We start from the raw sequence: 19,533 nt of genomic DNA, 5'->3' as shown, positions 1-19,533 counted from the left end.
TATATAAGTGAATGCTTTCTTTAAAAAAAAATGAGGTCAAAAGGGTAAGAATCTGTAATTAACTGTGATATATGGGAAAAAAAGTTGTGTATGGGCACCACTTGAAATACTCTGCCCATCATTTGAGTCTTATTGCCATGATGATCAAAGGTGAGGCCAACGCCCAGAATACACCTTTTCAAAATAATGACTCATGGGCAGTGAGTCATGGAATGCTGAGCTTCAGCCCACAACTTTAAGAATGAGGAATTCAGCTAATTGCTTTAGTATTATACTACTGTTGCAAATAGTTTTCCAGAAAAGATTTTGCCAAGCATAGCACTGCTGAAAATGGTCTTTCTCTAATGGCTTTCCTGACGCAGAAGAAATTCCTACAAGAAACCTCAGCCTTCGGTATAACTTCCAGTAGCTAAAGACGGAACAAATGAATGGCTTTAATTATCTCCTCACCAACACTGAATTACAACTCTCGAGAGCAAAAGCCCCAATAGGGGCTTGTTAAAAAATGACTTTAAAACATCTCAAACTGCTAAGTATTCTTGATCCAGGAAAATTTCTTTGAAGTATGATGTAAATTCAAGACCTGAAAGTGCAAATCTATTTCAATCTCAGGGACAATGATTTTTCCCCAGGAGGGGAGAAGAGAAGAAGTTTTTGCTTTTTTCTTTTTAAAGGAACACTGTTCCCTAATTTTTAATCTTATACACTTTTTGTATCAGGGTCAAAAGTCAGCAATGTCCATATTAAAAAATGTTGGTTGATGAGATACTTAACAAAGTAAAATATAAAAAAGACTAACTACAATGTGCTTGTGCTTGCAAAATTCAATTAACTAATTAGGCAGGAAAGAGGTTATAGTATCGGTTGGTCTGTGTGGGTGTGTGAGTGTGACTGTGTGTGTATCAGTAAGGAAGACAGCCCACCTGAATGAGATAAAATATTAAAAGAGGTTGAGAAAGAGGAGTAGGTAGCAAGAAAAAGCACGTGCTTCATAATGGGGAACTCAAGGTCGAGAAGGGGAGAGTGTTGACACGTCGCAGGGTTGGCAACCAATGTCACAAAATAACGTGTATTAATTGTTTAATGAGAAACTAATTTGCTCTGGTAAAGCACAGGGTCAGTGAAAAAGACGAGATGGATTGACACAGTGGCTGCAACAATGGGCTCAAGCATAACAACTGTGAGAGTGGCGCAGGACCAGGCAGTGTTTTGTTCTGTGGTGCACAGGGTTGGAACAGACTCCACGGCATCTAACAACAACAACAACAACAACAACAATTTGCTCTGTAAACCTTCATCTAAAGCACAATAAAAAAAAGAGAGGGCATGTGCTTCAAAATGCTTATGACTCTAAGATAATCTGTGGGAGAGAGGAGAGAGAGGTCATCTCTAGCTTGGGTGGCTTGGACAGAATCAAATGAAGCCAGCACCCAGATCCCTTGTCCAGGTCCTGAATCTCTGTAACCAGATCTGAGACAACATTTTGGTCCTGGGTTGCTTACCAAATGGTCTCAGCTATCCTGAGATGGTAAATCTGCTTTCATTAGTTGCATTAGTAACTTTGTAACCTTGCAACGACTTAGAAACTATCATAGCAATGTTGACATAAATCAAAATAATAATTTTAATACTTCTGTGTAAACCTAGGGGTATACTTTTTCGGTCACCATCATAATCTGCCTATATTTGTTATTCAACACATTTAAGAGGATCTGTCATTTTGGATTTGAAATTTTGTCTGTCGTTTTTATGAAAAAACATAAATTGATTGATTCAGTTTGTAAATAGCATTTGAATGTTTAAAGGAATCCGATATATGAAATCTCTATGCTTGGTTTCTCAGGTTTATAAAGACTGTTTAATGGCTTAGGAAGGTTGTGTTTGTTAAATATCTGAGTCTGCCCTGTTAGGTGTTTGAAGACCTTGAGATAATTATACATGAAATTTTGTGATTATAGTTTAAAATGCTTAACACTGAATTTAATTAAGGTATTATTTAAAGTAAGTTAATCTGTTAAATTTATGAATCATTAGAATATTAAACAACAAATAAAAAAATTTTATAAGTGAAAATAACCAGATAGTTAAGCTTGATGTTTAAGAAACACAAATCTTTATGATACACCATAGGTCTCTTTTTCAACATTATAAAATTCAGTTAAACAAAATTATGTCCTTCTGAGAAGTTAATTTTCCTAATTCCTAGAAAATAAAATTGATTGGGATACTATAAAAACCGAATTCACTCTAGATATTTGAACAGGAAGGAGTTAATATAGGGATTTATACAGTGCTTATACAGTTGTGAAAAGAGTTTGAGGAGCAGAAGGGCCAGCTGCTGCTGTTACCGCTACCACATCTGTTGCTATCATGGCTGCCAACAGACACAAAGCTGGTGACTGGATACCGGTATGAGGAGCCTGTCTGTCTCAAGCAGTACAAACACATCTGTTTGAGACTTGCTTGCCAACCACAACAGCAGCTAGAAAATGGCCTCTACCTTCCTAACCCAACTTCATCTCATTGGCAGAACCTAAGCTATATACAAGGCCTTATCTGTAAAAGAATACTGGAAATGTAGTTTTTAGCCTTCAAGCCCCTATGATAGGGGAGGCAATATAGAAGAGGTAGGGCTGGATGCTGAGTGCCCAATAGACAAAAGTTCCACAAATCCACATAGGACTATTCATTGTTTCCTAAATGAAACAGTATGCCAATAAATACTGTTATAGATTGAATTGTGTCAAATACGTGTTGAAATCCTCGCCCATATACCTGTGGATATAATGTAATATAATGTAATGACTTTCCATAATGCAGTCCAGTGGAATGTAATCAATCAGTTGATTGATTGTAGGGTGGATCCTAAACCTAATCACTTCTGAGTTATATAAAGAGCATCACAAAGATATTCCAGTAGACACAGGGGGAAGACAGACATTATCTGATGACAGAGGCAGATGAATCTACAAGCCCAGGAGCTCTAAGGATTGCTGCCTATAGAAGCTTAAATAGACAAAGAAGGACCTCCCCCTAGAGCCATGCTCTGAATTCAGAATTCTAGCCTCCTGAACTGTGAGAAAAGAAATTTCTGTCCTCTAAAGCCACTCACTTGTGGTTTTTCTGTTAACAGCAGCACTAGAAAACTAAGACAAATACCTTCTCAATTTACTCCAGGACAGAAATTGCCTTACCAAAATATACTAAGATATAAAGTCTAGGCACACCTTCAAGTAGCTGTAAGCTTTTCTTTGTATAACTCATGATCCATATCTGAGTTCTGGGTCAGCTGTGGGGAACCTAGGGAAAGATTAGGTCCATACTTTCAACTCCAGATTTGCTTACACTGAGAAATTCCTCAGAAGATGGATCAGAGGAGGGGCTGCTCTGGGTATACAGATTTGTGTGAAGAGAAATACAGATTCTGATGAGTGGGATATTCAGAATGTGTTAGATCCATGGTGCAGGTCAGAAATTGGATGCCTCTGGTCAAGCAGAGCCCCTGTGGGTACATCGTATTAAGCTACTACAGTTTTCCAGTGGACCTCTTTGTTGTATCTGCGATCTAAATTAGGCGTCCACTTAATGGCTCTTTCGTTGTATAGAAGCTATTTCCTTTTGACATTTGCCAGCAAATACACTGTAGAAAACAGGCTCTGCTAGTCCCATAGTTTTGTAGATTATATTTCAGGTAGTACTTTTTTTTTCTTTTCTAGGCAATGTGCCCCAGAGCATTGCATCCCAAGGGGAATTTGACACCATTAGGTCAAGCCTGTGGCTTCCGGTTTCCTCTGGAATTGTATTTATTTTTCTATTGAGTAGAATTAATTCCAGGACATGGGTGAAGGCTGTTTTTGCAAAGGGCATTATCAATAGGATAAAAAGAGCTGAAGTCCAAAATTAACTCACTGCATCGCCTCTTTCTCTGTATTCTTGCTAGCAGTTTAGTCTTGCAGTTGGCTTTCTGATCTAGGATAGAAGCATTCTACCTTCCGGGTTTGGGAATTTCTTTATTTGATTTTTCTCTAGCTACTGGTGTCAAAATGCAATAGTTAGAATTAGGTGTGACTGTGACTTATAAAAACAAAAATAGTGTAAACCAGATAAAAGTTGATTTCTCTCTCATATATGCGGTGTCTGAAGTAAGTGGTGCAGAGCTGGTGTGACCAGGCTTCTCTCAGGGCACTCTCCTGTAACACTAGAGTTTGGCCTTTCTCCTTGTGGTCCAAGACAGTAGCATCAGCATTCCAGGAAGCAGGAGGGACAATGGGGACAAAAAAAGAGCTGCAGCATTTGAAACAAGGCTTTGAACGAGTCGGTTTGGTCTGACCCCCTGCTGATAAGTTGCATTTCCACCTCAGCTGTACTGAATCAAAATCTACATTTTAACAAGATACCGAGGTGATTCTTATCTATACATAAAAGCTTCCTAGATGATATGTCAAAGAAGGAAAAAAAAGATATAAGGAATTGGGTCACATTAGGTATGAACCACCAATAGAAGCAGGGATGTGCTACTTTATGCATTCACACATAATTCTTATATAAAGCCTGCTAGGCAGTAATACGAAAATAGAGTACTTCTATTTTTTAGTTAGGAACTGTAAAAACCTCCAATTAGAGCAAGGGGCAAAATAAAATTTCTTTATAAATACTTTGTCAATTTTCTAAATATTAGGGCCCCTCCACCCCTTTATTAGTCCAGTTCTTCCCCTTGCTTCTGGTATTAATTCTGACTTAAACTGGAACTCTGACTAAAAGTGAAGGTATATTCTTAACAATTCTCTACTTCTCACTCCATGTTTTGTTTTATGAGACAGACCTATTCCAGAAGATCTGCATGGGTCTAGAGCTCCCTAACTCTCACCATACAGTTGATAACTCTTCATTTCTCAGAGCAAGCCAACGATACTGTAAATTGTGAATGTGTCTGTCATAGTGAAGTTAAGTCTCACTGAGATCTGTGAGCCCTTTCCTCCTAAAGTTACAGCTCATCTGTCCTCAGCTCCAGGAGTAAGCACTCAATACATGCACACTGAAATATGTTAATTAAAAAGGGAAACACCTAGCTTTTCTCTAAGAAGAAGAAAAAAAACTACCCCTCCCCCTAAAGGATTAGTTGTTACTGGGAAGAACAACCTATTATGGTGGTAAGGAAAACTGCAACAGTTTGAACTTGTTTTTTCTTCCTTGCCAGATGTATTGTGTTAGTAACTTACAGGCGAAATTCAGCTTTGTGAGATTTAACTGCTTCTCAATATAAGATTTAGGAGAAGGCTCTGATCAGCCGGATGTAGGAATGTCTGTCCCTGCCTCAACCTGCTTCTCTGGGCTAATCAATCACTGCCTTCTGGGCTAACTTCCTGTCTGCAGATTAGCAGCACTCCAGGTGGGAATGAAATAAAATGTTCAGTAAACAGTCCTCAGCATACTAATAGAAATCACTGATTCTCAGATTTTATTAAAAGACTGACTGTTCAGGACTAACCCCAGGTAAGGTTTAGTAGTAGTTGAGGCTTTAGCCTGATGAACTAGACTAGACTGTGAACCAGATAAACACCTTTTACCTTCCTGCCTACGGCTTGGATCATTGTTGGTCAAAGTGTTTATAACAGAAGCATTGTTTTGAGTCATCTGAGGAAAAAAAAGGGTTTATTGATTCAAAGAAAAGGTTTGGGCCGCGCAGTACACATCATCCATTTTTGGAGAGAGATTCACAATGCACATTAGTGTATTAGGGACTCTAAGAAGTCTTACAGTCAAGAACCTTTCAAACTGTTCAACTCAGCCTTTCTCAAACTCATTTTACTCTGGTATTTTTCTTTTCACATACCACATATAAACACCCCCAATGAACTTATCTTCTGAGGAAGACATTCAGAATCTCTTATGTGGATCATACTCGTTTTCCTGGCCTTCTAAGGGAGGTACTCCGTGTGTTTGTGTAAAATTGGGGCGGGGGGAGGATTTGGGGCTTTTAACTGAATCCGCCATATCAGAAAAGAGAAAATTCAAAGAGGTGCATTAAAAAAGAAATGCAAGGACTCCAAAACCAGGGAACTCCAAATAGTTGTAGTTAGCAATTACTGAATATTTACTGTGTCGGGTGCGCTTTTAAGTGCTTTGCATTTATTAAAATATTTCATACTCTAAACAACTCAATGAAGTAAGTACTATTATCATTCACATATTACAGATAAGGAAAGTTGAGGCTCAATGAGAATAAGAAACTTACCTAAGCTAGTAAGTAGAGAAGCCACAGTTTGAGCTCAGGTTGACTGGTTCTAGGATTAGTCCTCTTAACCATTATGCCATACTGTCCCTTCTTTGCTCTCCAAAGAGAGACAAGCCAAAGAGGATCCCTACAGTTCACCCAACATGGAGACATGAGCCTTTCATTCCTGGTTGTCAGGCTCCCTTTCCCACCCCCACCCTCTACCTCCCTATCCCCCTAGAGGGAAAGAAGTGGTTAAGCACAGTTCTGGAGTCAGATCACCTGAGTTGTATGGTCCCTCTGCAATTTCTAGCTATGTGAGTTGGAAACTCTGGTTTTTTTCCAGCAGAAAATGTAAAAAAAGGAAAAAGTATATACTTCATAAGGAGACTGTGAGAATTCAATGAGGCAATGTATGTAAAGTACTCAGAACAGGGCTTGGCCTGGTAAGTCTCAATAAAACCCGTTGCCATCAAGTCGATTCTGACTCACAGCGACTCTACAGAATAGAGTCTGCTCTGTAGGGTTTCCAAGGAGCATCTGGTGGATTTGAACTGCCAACCTTTTGGTTTGTAGCTGAGCTCTTAACCACTGCACCACCAGTACAGTCTCAACAGATGTCCACTATTACCAAAGCTAGTCTCACAACGACCTCCATCTACTGACCCTGGTTCTATCCTCTGTACCATGACAGAATTAGACTGTGTCATCTTCTACACAATGGTCTTTCAAAAATTTAAAGATAAGTTAACACGGCACCCCTTCTTCAGACTAAGTATTGGTGGATTCTTGGACTGAGTTGCACATACTATGGTTTTCAGAACCCTTTCTTTTCTGCCTGTATTTTAAACAGTACTTAGGTCAAGGCGTAGCATTCTGATTTCTCTTTCCTGAATGTAACATCATAAACAGAGAGAAACGTGTTTTCTCTTTCTCACAATCCTTAAGAGGCTAAAATTTATTTCATAAAAGATGAAACTGTCAGTACCACTATAAACTAAAATGTTCAATTTAAATGCAGAATTTTATTTTGAAAAGTTTAATATTTCCTTTTTTTATTTTTAACCTCTTTTCTCTCCTACAGCAAATACTTTAATGTAACAGTTACTGAGTCTTAAGATAGGCCAGTTACAGGGTCATGTTGGGCATTAGTTGAATAACTGCCTGCATACTTCCCTTCCCTGTCACTTTAATAACTGGGTTTTTTTTTGACACAAGAAGATACTTTAAGGAAGACTTGACCAGATGCCCTCTAAATTCCATCCTAATCCTGAGATCTGTGAGTAAAGGCTGCTTCTGCAAATGTGTTCCAAGTACACAGATACTGAAGTCTTTCTTGTTCCAACACAAAGAGTTCATATACATTTTATTTAGAGGAACTATCATTTATAACTATATATAAATTTTATTTAAAATTATATATATTATTCCCATTTCCTGTTGTTTTCCAAGGGTTGCCTCTTCAGAGGTTGATTAAATTGGCTTTAAAGTGGTTTATCTACATCTGCTGCTTATGTTTCCCTCTTGACATGTTAATCCCCTCTCCATCTTGTCAGATAACCCTCTGGGTATTTCACATCAGGAATAAACAAATGTCACTAGTGATGGAAATCCAGGCCAGCAACATCCCATATTCCAGAAGACCATTAAGAATTCTTCCTGATGTGGCAGCAGCCCCTTGGAACCCTTACACAAATAAACAAAAAGGCCCAACCAGCTCCCTTGACTGCGTGGGCACAGTAGGGGACATATAGAAGGAGAAGACCTGTGATCAAAACTGACATTCTTCCACACAAGGAACTCCCTCAGAGGTGTTAGAAACTGTAAAATAGTGAGGTTTTTGCAAACAGAGTGGACATAGCAGGACACGGGGCCTCAAACATAGTCTACCTTTTCATGGACGCAGACCCACTCAATTTACTAAAATCTAACAATAGCTAATGCATTCGTGTGTCTCTCCATTTTTATACGCTTTAGTCACTTGCTAGTCCCATCTTTCCTACAGGAAACGTTTCTTGGTAAAGAGTGTAGGACTTTAGGGAAGAAATATAAGTAATCACAAAGTATTAAACCCATAGTAATTGAAGCTTACAAGGTCAAATCCTTAAATGTCATGTCAATTATACCACATATACCAAAATACACACACAAAAATCAGATATACACAGATACCAATGCAGGCAACATTATTTTTGCCAAATTTCATGTTTAAAATTATTGAAGTCTCTATTAATGCCTCAAAAAAACATAGAAACATCTTAAACATACATCAATTACCTGGAGGAATAAATATACTCCAAATTCTTACTGTCAGAACTCTGGAAAAGAGATTTCTCTCCAGTATTTTAAAAACTGGTATCTAAAATACATTATAATTTCATCTTGACTCAGGTTAGTTACCTAAGTCTTCTTCAATGAACTTTTAAAATCGAGAAATTTTTAAGTTCCAAATATAATGAAGACTTAAACACACATTCAAATTGGAAATGGGAATTTATTTTCTATTCTACTTCTTTCAGGAGCTGTAGTATTTTTTCTTACCTTACTTTCTTATGACAAACATCTTTAGAATAAAAAAAAGGCAAAATACCGAAAAACATGCGAAAGCCAGGACCTGTGTAAGGTAGAAACCCATCAGAGAAGGAAAACTCACCTATCTTGCACTAACAGAGAGCAATAGAAAAGTGGTGAGACTGCACTTGTCAAAGGCAGAAAACTTGTGAGACCTGGAAAAACAAGGCAGTCCCACTGAGTTCCGGCTCTTACAGGTTTCAGTGTATAACAATTTTAGTTGAGAAGACATTCTAGATGGTTTCAATGATAGCTCAGTTAAAATAACACTATAGATTTGCTTCAACAGATGATGTCACCTTTGAAACATTAAAAAAATTTTTCTTATCATTTCTGGATGGGCTGGGCACATTCTTTCTCAACAAGACTTCTTACTTCACTTTGCCAGAGTTCCCTTGACTTAATAGCCTGAGGATGATCACATGAGATTTAATGGCTCTATACTATTTTTTGAATGTTGGGCAAAGTTAGGCTGGTTGATAATATAACTTATTAAAATGAGCTGTGTTCTCGGTGCCCCGGACTGGCCCAGCAGTCTGAGAGAAGCCCTTGATTCCCACAGTTGCTAAAGAGGAAGAGTTAACATTGCAGTGGCTGAAAAATCCCAGAAAACAGATTACACTGAGTGCAGCTGTTTAGAGGAGGTTTAGCATTTAATGGTATCACTATCGCTAAAGTATTTCCTTGAGCAAAAAACACATTTATTCAGTATTTAGGGGGAATAATGAATTTCGTAACATGGTTGCCTTCTCTGTGGAAAAGATTTTTAAATTTGTTACGATCACTTCCTCTTATTTTCTTTTTCTTACAATCATGCATGCCCTGTGATCTAAATTTCTTAAATTCATTTAAAAACAGATTTAAAAAAAATCCAAGAAGTTAAGAACAAGCACGAAGTAAACAAACAAACAACTTTGTCATTACATTTTCTCCTGGATAACTGCTCAAATATTTCTTGTTATTTCCATCGTTTTAACGCTGCAGAACAACACACTCGTGGCTCAGTGAAGAAGCAACGTACATATGAGTGGCAAAACGTGGAAACCAGAAGAGGAATATAAACGTAAATCAAACTTTTAAAATCCTACTAACACAACAGCCTCTTTCCTTATTACTCCATTAATGTCCATTCCATGTGAATTCACATTTTGGTTCCAGGAGGCCATGTACCATAAGCCCTGAAAACAAAGACCACTATTCGTAGAGGGGAAAGTAGAACCTATGTCCAGTGTTCACTGGTGGCAAGCTTGCCAGTGTCTTCTGGGAAACTAATACAATTATAATCTGATCATTTGTTTTAGGATTCTGGGGACCATGGAAATAGAAAAGGATAGAAACAGGGCATGCTTTTTTGAGGTTTCTTGGGCTGAGTAGTAGAAAAATAGGTGTTTTCCTCTGGGGCTTTTTGCAGCTGAGAATGGAGAGGCTGATATTTCTGACAGTACGTTTTCATTTTCCTCAGTCTTTAAGGGAGTGGTAGGCTTTGGCAGTCCGGCTGTTGACAAAATCTGTCTTCTTAAACTGAGCCTTTGGAACAAGCAAATAGAAATGTGAAAGGCAACAAAATTTTCAAACAAGCAAATGAAGTTTTTTTTTCATGATTTCTCACCAGAGTCAAGCCAACAGGCTGTTATTATCTGGCTCTTGTTAACTACAACACTCCTTTTTAACATTCTTACCTTCTTATAGGCATTATGGAGCTCAGTGTGTGTCCACAGAGAATATAGCAGAACAGAAGCAGCTTTACTTGCTTTGTTGGGGATGTGGCTGAAAAGAAGAAAAGGACATTCCGAGATCAGTGAGAATACGTGAGCTTCTGGATACAGCACTGGGCTGTTACATAAATCTTCTTTAACTGCTGTTGCTCAGTAGTCATCCATTAAGTCATGTCACTCACCATGGAAAAGGAATTAGTAAGCTTTGGAGGGCAGGAACCATGTTTTATTTCTTTTTAAACTTCTAGCACAGTGCTAGTAAATAGTTTATAGAGTAAACCCCTGATATTTATAAGGAATACAACTTTAGACATTTATAAATCCTCAAATTTATTTATAGAATACAATTTTCTTCATAAAATACAGGTAAGTATGACTAAAAAAGATATATGCCTCTTACACTTGGTGACTTTATGAATGTAGGAGTAATTTTTTTTAAGTAAAATAATTTGTCTTTGGAGAACTTGTTAAAATAGTTTTAAAACTACTTCATGTTTTTTACATAAAACAAAAAGAAAACTTGTTCCTGTTCCTGCTTTAAATTCAAGTCACCAATGAATTTGATATTGTATTTAGGTTTTTACATTCTGCTTTTAAATCTATATCAAACTTTTACTTTCTGGATAAGAATCAATGCTTTCTTAGATCTCTTCTCTCTATCACCTGAAGTAGCACACGGCTGTTTTTTTTTTTTTAAAGAAACAAAGTCCCCCCCACCCCATATCATCAAAAACCAAACCAAATCCATTGCCATCAAGTTGATTTTGACTCGTAACAACCCTGGTGGACAGAGCAGAACTGCCCTATAAGGTTTTCAAGGCTGTAATCTTTATGGAAGCAGACTGCCATATCTTTCTCCCGCACAGCGGCTGGTAGGTTAGAACCGCCGACCTTTTGGTTAGCAGCTGGGCGCTTAGCCGCTGGGTCACCAAGACTCCTCCCCACATTATTAAAACAAACAAACAAACAAACAAAAAACCCATGGCTGTTGAGTCTATTCCAACTCATAGTGACCCTACAGGACACAGTAGAACTGTCCCAGAGTTTCCAAGGAGTGCCTGGTGGATTCAAACTGCCGCCTTCTGGTTAGCAGCCGTAACACTTAACCACTACACTATTAGGGTTTCCCCCCATATTGTGGAAATCTAGAAATATGTAACAAAGAATAGAGAACACAAAGCTATACAGAGAAGTGCATGTTCGGCAGCTGGCTAGGTTCATTCATTAGCTAAAAGTCTGTTTTTCTTCCATACCAGCTTGGCAGAGAGGATAAGTCAAATCAGCACCTCAGACTTTTCAGTACCTTATGGACTTTTCAGAGCTGCTTGCTAACACCCAAAGTACAGATAAATCCAGAAATTTTACAGGTCTATAAGATTTAAAATTGCGAAAAGTTCTTAACTTTCAAGAGTTTTATATTCATGTTTGTTTATAAATTGGTTTGTTTGGCACTTAGAACTCATTTATTTGAAGATAGAATGTTGTAAATAGTAATTCACTCACAGGCTACCCCACAAATTATAGGTGAGATATACAATGCGCTCGCAAGGAAGGGGTAGTAGGTAGAAGCAACTGGTTATACAAGGTTCTTTCATTCTCTTCTCAATTATTTTTTAATGGAGAAACTTTAAAAACAGACACAGGGATGTGGGATGACTAATATGCATTAGACTTGTTCTCAAAAGAGAATAAAAGGTGTACAGAAAACCGAGAAAGTAAGAATTTCTGCCACTTCTTCTCATGCTATCACTGCTTCTTCCAAGCCACCAAGGGTGAGATTGGCACCATAGATTTAAGTGAGGAAAAGGGCATTCTCTGTCTGTAAGACTCCCAACTTGCCTACAATTTGCTGTTCGCAGATGACAGCTGTGGCTTTAAGGAACAAATTAATTTCTTAGAACAATATAAAGTGCTGGAATGAACTACCATGAGAAGCTATAAAGTTTGACTATCTCTTGTTATTTTAGAAGATAATGAACAACTATATCCTTGGAATGATTCAGTTTTTCACTTCCTAGGACTGGATCAGATGATCCAGCCCAGCTTTATGATCTTGTTTGTGGCCAAGTTGTCCGTGGTGCTTATGACTGAACATGCACAGCTAGATTTGCTGCTGAGGAGTGGTAGTGGGGAAAAGTGAGGCAGCTGATGGGCAGATGCTAAAGGACTTACCCATTGCCTGTGCTAATGGCCATAATTTTCTGGAGGCCTCCAGTGTTTAGAAGGTCCCGGGCATTCTGGTAACTATTTTGGGTTATATTGTTCAATGTATAACAGGCCGAGGCTGTGGTCTCAATGAGAAGGTCAGTACTTGGAACTGTGTCAGGAATTATGGAAACCAAATCAGGTAGAGTTTCTTTGGCTACAAGACAAAAGAAAAAGAATACTTGATTAAAATGATTATATTTCTTAATCTCAAGATCCCAATACAGTTTGAGTAAAGAACATTTTAAAATATAAACATAATTAACACATATGTAAAGATATAACCTCTCTGTTCAAATTAAATTATAGATTTTTTAAAAGATGACTCTACCACTTCACTCTCACTACGGTGGCTATTATTAAAAAACAAAACAACAACAATGGAAAATAACAAGGGTTGGCAGGGATGCGGAGAAACTGCAACCCTCCTGCATTGCTGTTAGGAATGTAAAATGGTGCAATGCTGTGGAAAACAATCTGGTCTTCCTTAAAAAGTTAAACACAGAATTACCTACCACGTGACCAGCAATTCCATTCCTAGGTATATACTCTAAAGAATTGAAAGCAGTGACTCAAACAGATACTTATGCCCCAGTGTTCATTGCAGCATTATTCACAATAGCTGAAAGGTATTAATGATAGTGTAATGTCGATCAACAGACAAATAAATAAACAAAATATGGTACACAATACAATAAAATATTATTCAGTCACAAGGAGAAATGAAGTTCTGATATATGCTCCAAGATGAATGAATCTTGAAAATATTATAGTAAGCGAAATAAGCTGGACACAAAAGGAAAAAAATATTGTATGGTTCCTTACACGAGATATCTAGTATAAGTAAATTTATAGAGAAAGAAAGCAGAGGCCACCAGGGGCTGGTGGGAATGAAAGAGGAACAGGGAGTTATTGCTTAATGGGTACAGAGTTGTTGTTTGGGGTGATGAACAGTATTGGAAACAGTGGTGATGGTTATACAACACTGTAAATGTAATTAATATCAGTGAATTGTATACTTAAAATGGTTAAAATGGCAAATTTTATGTTATATAAATTTTACCACACGCACACAAATATGATACTCTGCTCACGACACTGGTAAAATCTTTTCAGAAAGCAATTTGACAGAAATGTCTAGACTTTTTAAAATGTTCATACTCTTTTATTCAGTAATTCCACTTCTGCAAATTTATCCTAAACATATTACTTTAAGTATTACAAAAGTTTTAGGCAGAGATATTTATGACAGTACTGTATATGAGTGAAAATTATAAGAAGTCTAAATATTCTAAGAATATAGTTAACTAAAATACATCCATAAAGAATATCATGCATCCCAAGATTTAACTATGAAGCATGTATAATAACAAAAAAAATTTGTTAATATGCTAAGCAAACAAAATCCGTATACTTACTTACGTAAATAGTGTATAATATTATAAAAGAAAATACACATAAAAAAACAAAATAGAAGTACATGTTAACAGGAGCTGTTTTTCTACAATGAGATTAACGGAGATCTAAAAATATTTTAAAAAAATTATCTGAACTTCCCAAAGTTTCTTTAATATGCAAGTAGTATTATTATTATTAGAAAAGGGGAAATAAACTATTTTAAACTTACTTTTTGATTGTGTCTGTAAGCTTTTCATACAGGGTTTGAGTTTGGCTTTTTTGGGTAGTAATGAGAAGTATTCACGTTTGATGACCTCACTATAACTTGTCCTATGGTATGTATTTTCCGCAATATGAATTTGTAATTGATTTTGTATATGAATTTGTAATTGATTTTGTACAATAATTCTTTTCATGTATGTTTTTCTCTTTTAAGGAGCTCTGGTGGTACAGTGGTTAAATGCTTGTCTGTTAACTGAAAGGTTGGCAGTTCAAACCCACCAATCGCTCGGAGGGAGAGAGATGTGGCAGTCTGCTTTTGTAAAGATTACAGTCTTGGAAACACTATGGGGCAATTCTACTCTGTCCTATATGGTCACTATGAGTCAGTCTTTTTTTTTTTTTTCTTTCCTTTTTTCTCTAACTACTTTGGACCCTCCTTAAATGCTTTTGTTGTTCCTCACAGTTCCTTAATACAGTGCTGTGTTTATTGTAGATATACAACAAATACTGATTAATTTTATTGTTCCTTTATCTGTGTTCATGTGGCACCTTGAATTGCACTTTTCGCTCTTTATGATACTGTATTGCATTTTTGTCTGTGTGCGCCTGCCTTTCTTTCAAATAGGACTGTGGGTTCCTTGAAAACAATTATCCTCTTCATTTCTGGATTCCCAGCATCTATCACAATGCCAGAAACAGAGGTGCTCAATAATGGCACTGTATGATATGTTACCCTTTCATAATACCTGGACCTGATTGACAGGTAAGACATACCTTATGCTCAAAGGCCTGAACTCTTTCTTTTTTAACAGTTGTTTAAGTATCATAGCACTGTTATGAGCTCAGAGCTCAGCTTCTGAAGGAAGACTCCTTTAATTTCAGCCCTGTCTCTGCCACTTAATAGCTCTGTGATCTTGGCAAGCTACTTAACCTCTCTGTGCTGCATTTTCCTAATTTTTAAAATGAGGTAATAGTACCTACCTCACAGGGTTGTTTTGAGGAATTTAATGAGTTAACCATGTTAATTATATTATAGTACCTTGCACATAATAAGCTCTCAATAAATGTTATTTATTATTAGAAGGCATATAAAAATATTACCTGGCCTAGAAATCCCTCATGAAAAATACAGAACATGCATTTTAAACTGATTTTCATTTATTCCTGGCTATTAATTCCCTAAATCAAGAGATGACCTTTTACTTAAATTACTATATTTGACACAGAGCCAATTTGAAAATTTAAAATTGCACTTATCTTGCTGCTTCTCTCTGTTATCCTTAGAGTGAGGCAAAGCTTATCATCGGAATCATCTTATATGAGTCACGTGGCTACAACTATAACCTCCCAATGGTTAGAGGACTGTAGAGCCTGAGACCAACAGCATTTCTGCCCTGAAGGTACATGCACAATGTGTACAGTGTAGTTATTTTCTTTGGCAATGTTTTAAAGGGTGGAACGAACATTTCATTTCAGAGAAGGAAAATAAAATTCTAAGGATAATAGACCTGTATTGAAATGGAGCACAAAAGCCCACAAAAGAGAATGGGGAGAATACTTTGATAACTCTGAGAGTGCCTAAGGCAAGGTTTCTTTTAGGTTCACTGAAAATTTTCCAGACTCTCTCTCTACTTACAATGGGAATGAAACCATTGTATGGAACAGCCTGTCAACTATTACGCTGCTGTCTTTGGAAACAACATTAGTAAAACATAACCACAACAGACTCCAATATCCTTGAGAGTGTGTGTGTGTCTGCGTGTCTGCGTGTGCAGGCAAACTCCAAAATCTAATCCTTTAAAAAACCAAAATTTTATTTACAATTTTAGTGGAACTTTGCAAAAAAACTGAAAAGTTGCTAGAAATTAATTTATGGAGCATTTGGAAGCAGGCTTAATTTTAGCATTATCTTCCTATTATCTCATTTTATAGTTTTCAACTTGATTCATCAAACATTTATCACATACTTCTAGGCATAAAACAAGTGAGTGAAGAATTAATAATCTCTGCAAAAATACAGACTCTCTTATTCTAAAAACCATTTATGCTTGAATCTAGTATTTTCAGTGATGCCTCCTTTTTGTCTTTTTCTTGTGTTCATCTATCTATCCTTTTTTTTTTTTTTCTAGCCCAACACTTTGCCAAGTTTCTAAAGTGTGGACAACTATTATGTGTGTTTTTCCTAACATTCTAGAAGAGTGGTGCTTAAACAGACCACATAGAGAATATTGTGAAAGACAGTAATATGGACTAAAAAGACTGTTGGATAGCGTGGCTGAGGGATGAAAACTTACCAAATATATTACTTGACTTATAAATCACTAGTATAGTTCAAATTTTCTCTTCTTTAGGTACTAAAAGAAACAACAAAAAAACGCTAACTATTAGAAAAACCCTCTTTGAAGCCCAGTGAGAAAGCCCTGCCTTTGACGGCTAGGTGTACAAAAGCCAGTCTTATTTATCATGTTCTACTATTTGTTCACATTTTCAGTTCACCATTATGAAAAGAGTACAAGAACAAATTTTTTTTGTATTTTCAATATGTACATATTGCATTTAGATGTTTTCCCAACTCACCAATTTCATTCTGCAGAGAAAGATTCCGAGACAAATTCCTCAGCAGGGAGACTGCAGTCTTCTTCACACTTGGGTCACCAACATGCAACATCTTTCGGGTGTGCTGAAGGCCATTTTCCTTCTGGACAACTGTCTGAGCTACTGAAGTCGGCATCTGTTTTGTAAGACATGTACTATAAATGCTATTGCATTTGATTTCACGGTAATATTAAGTTTTCTGTAGATTACTAGAGGTTGAGCAAGATGTTTTAAAAACCATTTGAAGCTGTGATGAAACCAGTTTAAGAATGCTTTCTTAATAGGTTTCCAATTATTGGATACAAATAATTTATTTGGAAAAAATATATCAGGCTTTTAAAGGAAGAAATGCCTGGCCAGTTATCTGTCATTCTATGCTCTGTATCAGAGGCTACGTGCACAAGTTATTGGTCCAGGTCCAGGTCCACTAGGGGCACCTCTTATTTGGAATTAGGCTGGCCTTCTACTTTCTGGGGATCTGAATACTGATCAGGACCTTCTTAGCATCAACAAATGTCCAACAATACTAAGGCCTTATCTTGTGTCTGCAACTTTATATTAGATTTTATTTAAAGCCAGTTTGAGGCCATCATGCCAATATTTCCTATCATTATTGGCCATTCTTCAGGGTGTCTTATCCTCTCCATCTCACTTCATTTTGCTTGTTATTTTCCTCCCTTCAGTATTGCCCTCCTCCTTACACTTCTCCATCTAGATTAGGGTTTTTTAGTATAGACTCCAGGGATAGGCTTCAGGGAGGTGTAGGAGAGTCCCGATAACTATTTATGTGTTTATAATAAACTTTTCCAGGGAAAGGGTCCATAACTTTTATTAGACTTTGAAAGTGTCCATGACTTAAAAAAGTTTCATAACCACTACTTTAGAATGCATTTTCTATTGTAAACAAACTATACTTTGTGTTTCACTAATTCACAGAACATTCCTATAGGCTATTTGATCTTCTCTGAGGAGATTCCTTATCCTGTAGCCATCCAGAGGGGAGCTTACTTATTCTGCTCAACTCCTCCATCTTGATTCATAAGGTTGGTTTGGTATTCCCCTCTCTTCCAATGGTCCTTCTAGACAATAATATCTTCCCTCATATGCAAAAAGGTCTGTTCCTCTGAGTCACTCCCATCCAGCTCTATTATCCCTCTCACATTTCTTTGTTAAGTCAAGGCCTATTGGTCCTTCTTCAACATTCACTGGAGTCTTTGGAATCTGGCTCAGAGCCTTCTCCTCCACTTCAAGTTCTGTCATCTCAGATGACACCAGCATCTATGTAGATGACCAAATAGACTATCTCACATGCCTACATCTCCTAAAAGTTATTGACCTTTATCTCTTCCATACATGAGTCACTGACTTCCATGGTCACAGAGAACATGCATTCATTCACTGAGACATACTTTTCCTCTGAAAACAAACTCCAACATCAGGCTCTGAACATAACTTCCTGTTCTCCTTGCTGTCCCTCCTTTACTCCTATGATACTTCTTCTTTAGCCTCATCAAGAACTCCAACCCTGGTAACCACTAATAATCTTTGGTTCTATATATATGCTTATTTCACATAAGTGAGATCATATAATATTTGCCCTTTTACAATGACTTATTTCACTCAGCATGTTTTCACAAGGTTCGACCACACTGTGACACGCACCAGAACTTCTTCATTTCTCTTTATGGCTGAGTAGTAGTCCACTGTGTATACACCACATTTTGTTTATCCATTCATCTGTTGATGGACATTTTTGTTGTTTCCACCTTTCAGTTATCAAGAAAAGTGCTGCAATAAGCATTAGTATACAGGTTTCTGTTTGTGTTTGTCTTCACTTCTTCTAGGTATATGCCTGGAATTGGGATTGCTGGGTCATATGGTAGTTCTATGTTCAACTTTTTGAGGAACTGCCAAACTGTTTTCCGTAATGGCTGTACCACTTTATGTTCCCAACAGTAGTAGATGAGGGTTCTGGTTTCTCCACAGCCTCGTCAACATCTGTTGTTTTCTGTTTTTGTTGTTGTTACTGCCATTCTATTAGGGGTGAGGTGGTATCTCATTTTAGTTTTCATTTGCATCTCCCTAATGGTTAATGATAAGCCGTGGTGGCACAATGGTTAAGTGCTCAGCTGCTAACCAAAGGGCTAACAGTTTGAACCCACCTAGCAGCTCTGTGGGAGAAAGATCTGGCAATTTGTTTCCATAAAGATTATAACCTAGAAAACCCTATGGGGAGTTCTAATTTGTCACAAAGGGTCGCTCTGAGTCAAAATCAACTCAACGGTACCTAACAACAATAATGGCTAATGACGTTGAGTTGAGTATCTTTTCATGTGCTTGTTGGCCATTTGAATATTCTCTCTGGCGAAATGTCCAAGTCCTCTGCTCACTTTTTGATTGGGTTGTCTGTTTTTTTGATGTTAAGTTGTAGTTTTATATATATTTTGGAGCATCAATCTACTTTTATCTGGCTCCCTCAAACAATCCTACTCAAACTATTCCTGACATAGTTGATTTTCTTCTGCTGAAGCTAAAAGACATTTCTTTCTTTACCTTTCTTGTCCTTTTGTTGACGCTTTTGACACTCTTAACTGTAATATCTTCCCTAAAATT

At 37.2% G+C, this 19,533-nt stretch overlaps 1 protein-coding gene across 2 annotated transcripts in view; it reads right to left on the bottom strand.

Annotated features, from left to right (window-relative positions):
* Positions 1-8,985: 8,985 nt before the first annotated feature.
* Positions 8,986-19,533, bottom strand: part of PKP2 (plakophilin 2) — an 81,700-nt gene continuing 71,152 nt past the window's right edge. Inside the window, exons 10-13 of one of the 2 annotated variants that reach the window (XM_004390249.2) lie at positions 16,903-17,056; positions 12,673-12,862; positions 10,465-10,552; positions 8,986-10,312 (exon numbers count right to left, since the gene is read on the bottom strand). In XM_004390249.2, coding sequence (XP_004390306.1) covers positions 10,244-10,312; positions 10,465-10,552; positions 12,673-12,862; positions 16,903-17,056 — 501 coding nt within the window. In that variant the 3' untranslated portion in view covers positions 8,986-10,243. The remainder of the gene's footprint in view (positions 10,313-10,464; positions 10,553-12,672; positions 12,863-16,902; positions 17,057-19,533) is intronic. The other variant, XM_012559668.2, reaches the window with a different exon arrangement.

Source organism: Trichechus manatus, unplaced genomic scaffold (genome assembly GCF_000243295.1).
Source record: "Trichechus manatus latirostris isolate Lorelei unplaced genomic scaffold, TriManLat1.0 scaffold00292, whole genome shotgun sequence".
NCBI classification, from domain to species: domain Eukaryota; kingdom Metazoa; phylum Chordata; class Mammalia; order Sirenia; family Trichechidae; genus Trichechus; species Trichechus manatus.
The sequence above is the reverse complement of the archived record's forward strand: the minus strand, read 5'-3'. Positions and strand labels throughout refer to the sequence as shown.